The sequence below is a fragment of the Sarcophilus harrisii genome, chromosome 2 (genome assembly GCF_902635505.1).
Source record: "Sarcophilus harrisii chromosome 2, mSarHar1.11, whole genome shotgun sequence".
NCBI lineage: Eukaryota > Metazoa > Chordata > Mammalia > Dasyuromorphia > Dasyuridae > Sarcophilus > Sarcophilus harrisii.
The window spans coordinates 94,913,840-94,927,760 of record NC_045427.1 but is presented as its reverse complement, the minus strand read 5'-3'; the positions used below and the strand labels follow the sequence as shown (position 1 = coordinate 94,927,760).

The 13,921-nt window shown below is 36.6% G+C and overlaps 1 protein-coding gene across 1 annotated transcript in view; it reads right to left on the bottom strand.

The window, feature by feature from the left end:
• LOC116420965 (protein phosphatase 1 regulatory subunit 16A-like) overlaps positions 1-13,053 on the bottom strand; it is a 41,747-nt gene extending 28,694 nt beyond the window's left edge. Inside the window, exon 1 of the mRNA XM_031949250.1 lies at positions 12,954-13,053. Within this exon, the coding sequence (XP_031805110.1) occupies positions 12,954-13,053 (100 nt within the window). The remainder of the gene's footprint in view (positions 1-12,953) is intronic.
• Between the last annotated feature and the right edge of the window lie 868 nt (positions 13,054-13,921).

Here is a 13,921-nt window from a genome sequence, read left to right as displayed (position 1 = left end):
AGGATATGAAGAGATTTGCCTTTTCAGTGCCTAGCGTTAACTTAGCTGAGCCTTATAAAAGAGATGAATGGACAGTTTTGCCACAGAGAATGAAAAACAGCCCTACTATGTATCAAATGGATGTTGCTGCTGCTCTTGCTCCAGTAAGAAAAGCATTTCCAAAAGTTATGCTATTACATTATATGACTGATATATTGGGATGTGCACCTGAGTAACAAATGTTAGAAGCATGTCTACAAAAGACCATAGGAAGACTAAGGAATTACAAATTGTACAAGGCTCCAGAAAAAATTGAAAGACATGCTCCCTTTCAATATTTAGGATATGAAGTATACCCTAAAGGGCTTATAGTACAAAAACTGCCCTTAGAATAGAGAAACTATTGTTAAACGATTTTCAGAAATTGATAGGAGATATCCAATGGATGCAACCATTGTTAGGCCTGACTACCTATCAATTGCAACTGCTATATGATATTTTAAGGGGAGACAGTGCTTTCAATTCATCACGCCAGCTTACAAAAGAAGCTCAAAAGGCTTTGAGAAAAGTTGAATTGGCTTTATCCAATGTGGTTGAAAGAATCATTCAAAGACCCTTAGAAATATCAGTTTTTGCCACACAAGAGGCACCCACAGCAGTCCTTCATCAAGGAGACAATGTGATAGAGTGGGTGAACCTCCCGGCACAATCAGAACAAAGCTTCACTCCTTACCCAGTGCTTGTGGCTAGAATTTTATTAAAGGCCATTAAGTGAGCAGTACAATTATCTGGGACAAGACCTGACAAGATATACACCTTTTATGCCAATACACAAATTAATGTGTGTTGTGAGACCATCCCAGAGTGGCAAATTTTATTAACCATGACTCCAAATTTTACACATGGGTCTCCATTAAAGATAACCAGTCTATTACATAATTGGTGACAGATTCTTGAAGAAAAAGTTTCTAAAGTTCCTCTTAAAGGACTATCTTTACAGATGCATCCAAACATAATATTTGTGTTGTATACTCTCGTGACTTAACTATAAAGAGAGTCAGAACTCCTTTTCAGTCCACTCAGCAGAAAGAATTGTATAATATCATTCTACTTATTATCCAGGAGACATAAATATAATATATGATTCCGACTATTCAGTAGGTGTGGTACAAAGAACTGCCACAGCCCAAATACAATTTGTAGTCTCTAATATATATCAGCTCTTTAAGAAACTTCAAGAGCAATTGAGAAAGCATCCCAGTAAGATTTATATTTTGCATTTCCACTCTCATAGTGAACTTCCAGGTCCCATTTTTTTTTCTTTTCTTTTCATTTATTGTTAATCTCAGAGTAGGTCATCATGGGCTGCATCCTGACCTCCATGGCTTTTCAGAACATATTATTCCATTTACTTCTTTTTTTTTTTTATAGTAACTTTTTATTGACAGAATCCATGCCTGGGTAATTTTTTATTACATTATCCCTTGCACTCACTTCTTTCAAATTTTTTCCTCACCCTCCACCTCCCTAGATGGTAACAGTCCTATATTTTGAATATTCTAGTATATTAGATGCAATGTGGTGTGCAATCAAACAATTTTCTTTTGCACAGGGAAATTGGTTCAGAAGGTAGAATAATCCAGGAAGAAAAACAAAAATGCAAACAGTTTACATTAATTTCCCAGTGTTTTTTTTTTTTTCCTTTGGGTGTATGCTTCTGTCCATCATTGATCAATTTGAAACTGAATTAGGTCTCTTTGTCAAAAAATCCCTTCCATCAAATTACATCTTCATACGGTATCGTTGTTGTATATAATGATCTCTTAGTTCTGCTCATTTCATAGCATCAGTTCATTAATTCTCTCCAAGCTTCTCTGTATTCATCTTGCTGGTCATTTCTTATATAACAATAATTTCCATAACAATCATATACCACAATTTACCCAACCATTCTCCAATTGATGGGAGCCACTCAGTTTCCACTTTAGCCCACAAACAGGGCTGCCAAAACATTTCTGGCAATACAGGTCCCTTTCCTTCTTTTTTCCTTGGGGTATAAGCCCAGTAGAAACACTGCTGGGTCAAAGGGTATACGTTTGATAACTTTTGGGATTTCCATATTGCCTCCAGAAGGGTTGGATTTGTTCACAGCTCCAAACAATATAGTGTCCCAGTTTTCCCACATCCCTCAACACTCATCATTTTTTTTCCTGTCATCTTGAATCGGGTGTGGTTATCTCAGGTTGTCTTAATTTGCATTTCCTATTAATAAATTGATTTGGAACCTCTTTCATATGGTGGTAATGATTTTTAATTTCATCATCAAAATTGTCTTTCATATCCGACGTTTATCAATTGGAGAATGGCGGTTTCTTATAAATTAGGTAACTCTCATATATTTTGGAAATGGGCCTTTATCAGAACCTTTTGTAAAAATTTTCCAGTTTGTTACTTCCCTTCAATCATTTTACATTAGTTTTGTTTGTCAAAAGCTTTTTAATTTGATGTAATCAAAATTTTTATTTTGGATCAATAATGGTCTCTAGTTCATCTTTAGTCCAAATTTCTTCCTCTTCCAAGTCAGAGATAAATTATCCTATGTTTAATTTGTTTTATAATCTTTCTTTATGTCTAAATCTGGACCCATTTTGATCTTATCTTGGTTTATGGTTTAAGTGTGGGTCCTACAATTTTCCTACCCTAATTTCCATTATCCCAGCAGTTTTGTCAAAAATAATTCTTATCCCAAAGTGAGGATCTTTGGGTTTGTCAAACACTAAATTGCTATGTTGTATTCTGTCTTGTGAATCTTTCCCTGATCAATAATCTCTTTCTTATGCAACACCAAATGGTTTTGGGCTGCTGCTTTATAATATAGTTTTAGGTCATGTAAAACCTTCATTTGATTTTTTTCATTAATTCTTTTGAGATTCCCTGACCTTTTTTATTCCATATGAATTTTTTTTATTTTTTTTCTAGATCATTAAAATATTTTCTTGGAATCTGTTGGTATAGCACTAAATAAATAGATTAGTTTAGGGAGTATTGTCATTTTTATTATATTTGCTCGACCTGTCCAGGAGCACTTGATATTTTTCCACTTGTTTAAGTCTGATTTTATTTGTGTGGAGAGTTTTTTGTACTTTAGCTCATATAATTCCTGACTTTCCTTTGGTAGATAGATTCCCAAATATTTTATGCTGTCGACAGTTATTCTGAATGGAATTTCTCTTTGTATCTCTTGCTGTTGCATTTTGTTGGTGATGTATAAAAATGCTGAGGATTTATGAGGATTTATTTTATAACCTGCAACTTTGCTAAAGTTATGGATTATTTCTAATAGCTTTATTGTAGAATCTCTAGGGTTCTCTAAGTATACCATCATATCATCTGCAAAGAGTGATAGTTTGGTTTCCTCACTGCCTATTCTGATTCCTTTAATCTCTTTCTTGACTGTTGTTGCCGAGGCTAGTGTTTCTAATACAATATTGAATAGTAATGGTGACAGTGGGCAACCTTGCTTCACTCCAGATCTTACTGGGAAAGATTCCAGTTTTTCCCCATTCTATAATGCTTACTGATGGTTTTAAATATATTCTGATTATTATAAGGAAAAGACCATTTATTCCTATACTCTCAAGTGTTTTTATTAGGAATGGATGTTGGATTTTATCAAATGCTTTTCTGCATCTATTGAGATGATCATATGGTTTTTGTTAGTTTGCTTATTGATATAATCAATTATGCTAATAGTTTTCCTAATATTGAACCAGCCCTACATTCCTGGTATATAAATCTTACTTTGTCATAGTGTATTATCCTGTAGATGATTTTCTGTAATCTTTTTGCTAATATTTTATTTAAGATTTTAGCATCGATGTTCATTAGAGAGATTGGTCTACAATTTTCTTTCTCTGTTTTCAGCCTACCTGGTTTAGGTATCATACATGTCTGTGTCGTAAAGGGTTTGGTAGGACTCCTTCAGTCCCTATTTTTTCAAATGGTTTATATAGCATTGGGGTTAATTGTTCTTTAAACATTTGGTAGAATTCACATTAAATCCATCTGGTCCTGGGATTTTTCTTAGGGAGTTGGTTAATAGCTTGTTCTATTTCTTTTCTAAGATGGGACTGTTTAGGATATTTACTTCTTCCTCTTTTAATCTGGGCAACTATATCTTTGAAGTTATTCTTCCATTTCATTTAAGTTGTTGATTTATTGCCATAAAGTTGGGCAAAGTAATTCTAATTATTGTCTAATTTCCTCTTTGTTAGTGGTGAGTTCTCCTTTTCATTTAAGACTAACAATTTGATTTTCCTCTTTCCTTTTTTAATCAGATTTACTAGGGTTTGTCTATTTTGTTGGTTTTCATAGAACCAACTCTTAGTTTTATTAATTAATTCAATGTTTTTTACTTTCAATTTTATTGATCTCTCCTTTTATTTTTAGAATTTCAAGTTTAGTGTTTCACTGGGGGTTTTTAATTTGTTCCTTTTCTAGCATTTTTAGTTGTAAGCCCAATTCGTTGACCTTCTCTTTCTCTGCTTTATGCAAGTAAGCCTCTAGAGATATGAAATTTCCCCTTATTACCGCTTTGGCTGCATCCCACATATTTTGATATGATGTCTCATTATTGTCATTTTCTTGGGTGAAGTTATTAATTATGTCTATGATTTGCTGTTTCACCCAATCATTCTTTAGTATGAGATTATTTGGTTTCAATTATTTTTGGTCTACTTTCCCTGGCTTTTTGTTAGTGTAATTTTTTGCATCGTGGTCAAAAAGGATGCATTCACTATTTCTGCCTTACTGTTTGAGTTTGAGGTTTTTATGTCCTAATATATGGTCTATTTTTTGTATAGGTTCCATGAACTGCTGAAAAGAAAGTGTACTCCTTTCTGTCTCCATTTCTTTCTCAGGGGTCTATCATATCTAACTTTTCTGGTATTCTATTTACCTCTTTGACTTCTTTCTTATTTATTTGTGATTTGATTTATCTAATTCTGGGAGTGCAAGGTTCAGATCTCCCACTATTATGGTTTTGCTATCTATTTCTCCTTGCAGTCTCTTAATTTCTCTTTAAGAACTAGATGCTACACCACTTGGTGCATATATGTTTAATATTGATTTGCTTCATTATTTATGCTCCCTTTAGCAATATATGGTGCCCTTCCTTATCTCTTTTAATTAGATCAATTTTTTGTTTTTGCTTGATCTGAGATCAGGATGGCTATCCCTCTTTTGACTTCACCTGAAGCATAGTAATTTTGCTCCATCCTTTGACCTTTATTCTGCATGTATCTCCCTGCTTAGGTGTGTTTCCTGTAAAAACATATTGTAGGATTCTGGCTTTTAATCCATTCTGCTAATCGCTTCCTCTTTATGGGGGAGTTTACCCCCTTCACATTTATGGTTAAAATTACCCATTCTGTATTACTTGCCATCTTGTTAACTCCTATTTATGCTTTTCTCCCTTACCCCCCTTCCCAGTATTAAACTTGTGAGCACCACTGGCTTCTCACAGCCCTCCCTTTTGTATCCCTCCTCCCCACCTTAGAGTTCCTCCCCTATCTTACTCCTTTTCCCTCTCAGTTTCTGTATTCCCTTCTGCTTGCTTATTCCTTCCCTTTTCACTTTTCCCTTCTCACTTTTCAATGAGATGGGAGGATTTCCCTTATTGAATATGTCTAACATTTTTTCTCTTAAAGTCAATTCTTATGGCAGTAAAATCCACTATTTCATTTCCCTTCATTCTTTCTCTCAGATATAATGGGTTTCCTTTGCCTCTTTGTGAGATTAGTACCCCCACTTTACCCTTTTTGATACAATGTCCTTTCCACCTCTGGTTTTGTAGAACAAGGGTGTACATGTATTTTTATACATCTTTACAGCATAAATATAGTTCCCAAGATTTCTTTTTACCTTTTTAGGTTTTCTTGAGTTCTATATTTGCAGATCAAACTTCTTGTTAAGTTCTGGTTTTCACCAAAAATGAGGTGAAATTCACTTATTTCGTTGAATGACCATCTTCTTCCCTCGAAAAGTGCTCATTCTGGTGAAAAGATTATTTTTTGGTTGCATACCGAGTTCCCTTAGCCTTTCAGAATATCATATTCCAGGACCTTCTTCTTTTTAATGTGGATTGCTAGATCTTGTGTGTCCTTATTGTGGCTCCTCTATATTTGAATTGGGTTTTCTAGCCGCTTGGAGTATTTTTTTCCTTTGTTTGAGGGGTTCTGGCATTTTGGCCACTATATTTCTTTGTTTTGATTTTAGGATCCCTTTCAGTGGGTGATCGTGATCCTTTCAATGTCTATTTTACACTCTGTTTCTATGACTTCTGGGCAGTTCTCTTTGATAATTTCCTGGAAAATAGTGTCCAGGCTCTTTTTTTCATCGTATTTTTCTGGGAGTCCAATGATTCTCAGATTGTCTCTCCTAGACCTGTTTTCCAGGTCTGTTGTTTTCTCCAGAAGGTATTTCACATTTTTCTCCATTGTTTGGTTTTTTTGGTCTTCCTTGATTGATTCTTCTTGTCTCCTCGAGTCATTCAATTCCATTTGTTCTATTCTTATTTTCAGTGAAGTGTTTTCTTCACTCACTTTTTTTATATCTTTTTCTAATTGTCCAATTTGTTCTATGGAATGTTTTCCCATTTCGCCCATTTTATTCTTTAGTGAGCTCTTTTCTGTTTACAGTTCACTAATCCTATTTTTCAAGGATTTTATTTCTTTATCCATTCTGTCTTTAAGTGAGTGGGATGACTTCTCCAGACTCTCTTGTCAAGCCTCCCTCTCCTTTTCCCAATTTTCTTGTAGCTCTCTTGTGAGAGACTTTTTAATTTCTTTTATGAGATTCATCTGTGCTGAGGAACAGATGATCTCCTCCTGTGGGGATTCACCTGGAGACAGTCTGTTTTTAGTCTCCTCAGGGTTTAGAGTCTGTTCTGTCTGTATAAAAGCTGAAAATCGTTAAAGTCCTTTTTAACTTTTTGCTCATTTTGTCAGAGAAGAATCAGACACAAACTAGCAAAGAAAAAAAAAGGAAAAAAAAAACACAAATGGAATCTGCTTTTTTGGGGGGAGGGGATGGGTGGCATTACCGAGCTTCCTCTACAGACTGCGGGGGCAGCAGCGAGGCACTAGCAGGACTGTGCTACGCCTGTGCTCTGAGACTCTGAGAGTGTGCTGATACGCTTTGGGGGAGGGGTGGCCAGTCTCAAGGAACTCCAGCTGTTTGGGGTTGTATTCTTCGCCCCTGGTGTTTTTAGCTTCTCTGCTGGGCTACTGACTTCCTGCCAGAGCAAAGTATCCAATCCTGTGGTGAAGCTCTCCCCACAGAGACGGCTGAGATCACACCCCAACCCACTCCGGTCTGCTTGGCTGTGAGCTGCCTGCCGAACTCCTGCTGCTGCTGCCCTCAGTCTGTGCCCGATCTAAAACCGTCCCGCCCTCGAGCAAAAACAGACCTTTGCTGGCGAATCTCAAGGATGTCTTCTCTTCGTAACTGTTTGTGGGTTTTTTTTCAGTCAGGCATTAATTCAGAGGCTTGTAATGAGATGGATTCTGAGAGAAAATGCGGAGCTTACACAGCTGTGTGCCTCCTCGCCGCCATCTTGGCTGGAAGTCCCCAGGTCCCATTTTTTGATGGTAATTCAAAGGCAGATAGCCTTCTAACTATGTTGGTCAATACTACTCTATTCCAAGAAGTCCAGGAATCTCATTCTTAATATCATCAGGCTTCTTGAGCTTTACGTTTACAATTTGGAATAACAAGAGAGAAAGCTAGGAGCATAGTAAAAGCCTGTACAGCTTGCCTTCCTTTCCACGCTCCTACACTGCCTCCAGGAAAGAACCCTCATGGTTTGAGACCCAATGAAATCTGGCAAATGGATGTGACCCATTATAAATCTTTTGTTAGTCTGTCTTTTATCCACGTTGTGGTAGACACCTTTTCAGGATTCACTTTTGCAATGCCAGCAGCAAAAGAGACAGCCCAAGTGGTCACTGAATTCCTCACACAAGCATTTGCCATTATGGGTGTGCCACAAGCAATAAAAACAGACAATGGTCCTGCATATACTTCCAAACATTTTACACACGTTTGTGCACAGTATAAGATTTTACACACCACTGGCATACCCTTTAATTCTCAAGGATAGGCAGTAGTAGAGAGGAGAAACAGAGACATTAAGATGCTCCTCCAAAAACAAAAGAAAGGGGGAGCCACAGGTAACCCTAGAGAACCTCTAAATCTAACCCTTTATACTATTAACTTCTTGATTTTTGACAAAGATGCACTGGCTCCAGCAGACAGGTTATAAAACCTTCCTACTGGAAGGGCAGTGTCCAGTGCGAGCAACTCCACTATCTTTAGATTGCCAGGTGATGTGGAGAGTCCCAGAAAGTGGTGAATGGAAGGGACCAGATAGGCTAACTGCTTGGGGGAGAGGGTTTGCTTGTATTTCTATAGGTGGAGAAGGAATCAGATGGGTGCCAACGAGCTGTATTCGCCTTGTTCATGGCAGAGAGATGGAGCAGACCCTTGAAATGAAGGAGAAGACCCAAGAAATATTGGGTGGTTCTGTTGCTGATTGTGCTTACCATTGAAAGAGCATGGCAGTTATGGCGTTTGACTCGTGGACATCGAAAATTGTTGGACTTCAAAACCCTCAGGAATCATTGAATTCTCTGAGACATGATAAGATTGTTGTAGGACTTGAAAGCCCTCAGGAATCATTGGATTCTCTGAGACATAAGTCTTGAAAGCTCTCAGGAATCATTGGATTTTCTGAGAAATGATAAGACTGTTACAGGACTTCAAAATCTGCTGTAATCATTGGATTCCCTAACACATAAAAAGACTTTTGCAGGACTTTAAAAACTTGGGGAGAGGGGATCATTGGATTCCCTGACATGTGAAGAAATGGAAATTAGATTGGTTTTGGACTATCTCTTAGCTGCTGAAGAAGCCATATGTGTGACTGTTGTTTACATACCCTCCTTCTAGGACTTCTGGTGATCTTTTACAACACCATGTTAATTAATATTGTTTGTTATACCGCTACTTGCATGTACAATTCATGTCTGTTGCACTACATCAAGCCTGCACTGACTGTGGGGAGGGTCATAACTAATAGCTTCTGTGTTATTGTTATGTGATTATGTAATACCTGCCATGCTGATGGGTTTGTTTATAATAATATCCTTCAACCCAGAAACCCACTAGCAACCCAACTTCCCTTTGGTACTTTCCATCTCCCTTCCTGAGATGTTAGGAGGTTTATGATCACCTCCTTTTCAGTGCTTTCACCTCCTTTCCTGAGAAGTCAGGGAGGATGTGATCACCTTCCTTTGGAGGCTCTGACCTCCCTGAGGAGTCAGGGATGGCATGACCACCTGTGTTCTAAAACAAAAGAAAGTGGGAGATGTAATGCGTTGAGGCTTGAGTTGATGCACTGAGATCCCAAGCATGTGAGGCTAAATAATAATTGGACCATACTCTATTAATATATATGTTTGGAGAAAGAATTGCCCCCTCCCACTCTTTGTTCAAGTCCTGATGTGTTGTATGGGAAATGCCGATTTTGGTGAGTGGAGGCAGAGGGGCAGGAAGAGAAGTGGGGAGCGACTGTTGGCTGGGTTCTTGTTACAGCTGCACACATTGCTATTGCAAACCCCCTTCACCTGTGCTCCCCCTTCACCTCCACAGAGAATAAAGATTGAAGATTTTCCATTAACCTGAATTCCTGACTCCAGCTGATTTTAAAATACAAGGTCATCAGAAATAAAAAATATCTATTTCCCATCTCACAATGCTTCTTTTTCTTCCTTATTTTTAAATTCTTCTACTAACTATAAGTCTGATAAGTAATTTCTGGAGAAAGAGCACCAGTCTTTTGGACTTAGGAGAAGAGAAAATATGGGAAAAATTCATGGAGAAATTCCTCTGCAGTGCCACCTGGAAGAAGGAAAATAAAACATAAAAACCAGCTGAAAATAGCTTCCTCATACCTAATAATTGTACTGAGTTTTAATTTTTTTTTTATTATTTAGCCATCACAACTGTGGGAAATAGGTGCTATTATAATGCCTATTTTATATATGGGGAAATTAATATGACAGAGGTTTAGTGACTTGTGATCACAAAGCTAATAAGTATCTTCATAATCTGGTAACTTTTCTCCCCCTATCCCCTTTTCTCACTAGGTACTAAACTTAACTGTTCTTCCCTGGCGCCTTTTACATCCTCCAAATTGTAATCTCATGAGAAAGGTCCTTGGTATCCCTGTCTTAGTTATAATTCTGATAAGCAATTGTAGGGAATCTTAGTGAGGAATCTTAGTAAGTCTTGGGCATACCTTTGTATAAATTTATTTTCTGAGAAATTTAGAATGTACTCCTAGCAATCTATTAAATCTCAGGAGGCATTGGGAGGACTGGCTATCTTCCAAGTGTCTTGATTAATGAACATCCTTTAGGGTAGACCTGTTTATCCTGGAACCCTGGCCAGTTTCTGGAGTAAAGGCAGTCCTCCTAAAGGAATAATCAAATATTCTCTTAATGGACCTCTTGTGATAGGACATCCCTGTATATGAGGTCTATCTCAAGGATCATGTTTCAAATGGGAATATTTGTTGTTCTCAGGCTATTGGATTCCTTATTGAAAAGAGACTTTGAGAACTCATTTAGGAGGTAGGTACCATTTGCCTAACATTTCCCACTCAAAACTCTGGATAGCTGTGACTCAGATTCTCTCAGCTGTTAGAATCCAGATGTTGGAGCTTCTCTGGAAGTGATGAAAATGTATGTAATGTGTTGCCTATTGTCTGTTTTTCCTATTGTCTTGGTGATCATTGTGTCTGTTAATTGTGCATTACTTTTATACTATCTTTCTTCTTTTTCTCATATTTTGTTTAAATCAAGGTTTTGTATTTCATCTTTTTAAGTCTATGCCTGTTGAATGCAAATTCTGAACCTGCATTGATCCTCAGCAGTCTTGCTTGGTATTCAGTAACTGTCAACCACTCATGTGGTAGAGCAAAATTATGATAATTCTTTTTAACTGGTGAAGCTATTAATATGTATCATATTTAATGTTCAAAAGTACCACAAGGAGATAATATCTAATTTAAAATCTTAGCAAAGAAGAGATGATGGAACAAATTGATAAGCATTTCTCTTTCAGTCAAATGTAGCTCATAATTGTTGGTCTTCCTGATTCTGGAGCATGAAAGTAATGAATACTATGATATTTGTTTCTACCCACTCTCTGTTATGTATATGGGGATAAGCTAAGAATAAAACTGTATGGCTCAGGAACTCATCCCCAAGAAACAATGCAAATATTCAGTTCCATTTTTATAGAGAAGCAATTGTAAAAACAAAAAAGATATTTAAAACATAGGGAAAACAATATTAAAAAGCATAAGGAAAGGATATAAGAAATATGAGAAAAGTATATTGAAAAAGAACATATAAGAGAAAGGGCAGCTGAGTATATTGTAGCTTAATGTGAAATACAATAAATTTTTTTCTAAAGGCTTCCTCCTTTAGCAAGAATGATTCTTTTGGATTTTTTAAAATTAAATTATTGCCTCAGATAACCAGCTATTATATGGGAGACTATTTTGCACAACTGCATGAAAATCTATGGAGATATTCATCTCCACCCCACATCTCAGAGAAATCATCCCACTTTGAGAAATAATCAAAAGAAAATTTATTAGGCATCTACTCATCTCAGTAGATGGGACTCAGTAGATAGGTCTAAGAGTCTGGGAGCACCTAGCAACAAAATGATGGGGATATAAGGATGATGACAGATGAATGAAGGTGATATGAAAATATGGAAGTAAGAGAAATTTCTTTCCCTACTGTGGGATAGGAGGATTAGATTGAATTTGGATCTTCCTAAATCTAGTCCAGTTTGATATCCATTGTAATAATTAGCTGAAATAGATGGACAGATAGATATATACAAATACACATATATACATATGTATATAGACATATACATATATGCATTATAACATGCACATGTATCATTCAAACATCTGTGCATGAACATACACATGCATAGATTATATATGTATACATGTACACACATATATGCACATGTATGTAGCTTTAAAGTTTTACTAGGGATGTATTTCACATTGTTTTCTTTTTTTCATTTTGTTGGTTTTGTTTTATTTTTTCTTTATTTCTTATAAATTCATTAACTTCCATTTATTCAATTCTAATTTTTAAGGAATTATTGTCTTCAGTGATCTTTTCCATTTTGCCAGTTTTGCTGTTTAAGACATTTTTCTCCTCAGTAGCTTTTTATACTTACTTTTGAATCTTTCCAATTTTTCCCCCCAATTTTTCTATTACATCTCTTATTTGATTTTCAAAACCCCTTGTTAGCACTTCCATGGCCTGAGACCAATTCTCATTTTTTGGAGGTTTTGAATGCAGAAGCTTTTGCTTTATCATCTTCTTCTGAGTATGTGCTTTTAACTTCCTTTGTCCATAATAACTTATTATGGTCAGAATAGTTTTCTGTCATCTGTTCATTTTCCCAGTCTATAATCCTAATATTCTTTTAGCTCTTTGTTAAAGTAGGGCTCTATTTCCAGGATAAAGAGTGCAACATCCCAAACTTTATAAGTTTTATGTAACTGTTTTTAGAAACTCTTTTAGAAAAACTTACTCCTGTAAGTTTTTAAGTTTTTTCAGGGTGATATGATACAAGAAGAAATGTGTTTACTATGGCCTATGCTTTTGTCTGTGAGTGACCACTGTTCTCTACACTGGAATTTTCATTTTAATCCTTGAATTACTCTGGCAGTTCTAGTGTGCTGGTGGATACTTTTCCCCTGAGATGGTGAGTAAGGGCCATGTCCTAGATCTGAGTATGGGCAAAACAACAGATCCTGGCACAGTGATAATAGAAAAACTTCCTTGTGGCCAGCTGCTCAACCACTTTACAATCTATGTGCTGAGTGAGACCTTTAGAAGTCACTGCTGCCTCCTTCACTGCTGCCTCCTTCACTGCTGCTGCTGCCAGTATTACTGAATCAATGTTCATAAGCCCTGCTTCTGGTTTTCTGGGGCTCCCTGTAGTGAAACAACCTTTTGATCTTTCAAGTCATTATTAGTATCTGTGGGCTTAAAGATCTGGAAGCTGCCAGGACTGATATTGATTCAGAAACCCCAAATACTGTTGCTCGTTGGCTAGCACCGGCCTACTAGCAACAAGCTGCTTTCTCACCCCAGTACAACAGACCTTTCCTGCTGAGTTTCTAAGATACCTTGGGCTGGAAAATTGGCTCCATCTTTTTTTGTGGGTTCTGATGCTCTAAATTTTGTTTAGAGTCATTATTTAAAGGTTGTTGGAGAGGTTTGGTGGCAAGTTCTGAGGAGTTCCTGTCTTTATTCTGCCATCTTTACTCCTCTCCTAATATTTTATTTTAAATTTCTTTTTTTTTGGTGGGAACAAAACTCTATACACTGATGTGCAACAAAGAATCAAATAAACTCTTATAAAAGAATATAAATTTTTAGCAAGCTAGGTGACACAGTGGAAGGAATACCAGGTTGGAAGTCAGAGAGTCTCATCTTCCTGAGTTTAAATTTAGCCTTAAACACTTAATAGCATCATGACCATGTTCAAATCACTGAATTCTGTTTACCTCTATTCCTCATAAATAAAATGAACTGGAGAAGGAACTGGTAAATCATTCTAATATCTTTGTCAAAAAAACTGCAAATGTAAGCAAAAAGAGTTAAAACATAACTATAAATGATCTAACAACATTATTAGACTCCCCCAATATTGGACTTCTACCACAGTATGACCAGCTATTTAAATTTAAAACAGTCGCACCAATATTCTTTATGGGGCAGTTCGATGGTGCAGTGAGTAGAGCTCTGAACCTCAAGTCAAGAAAACCTAA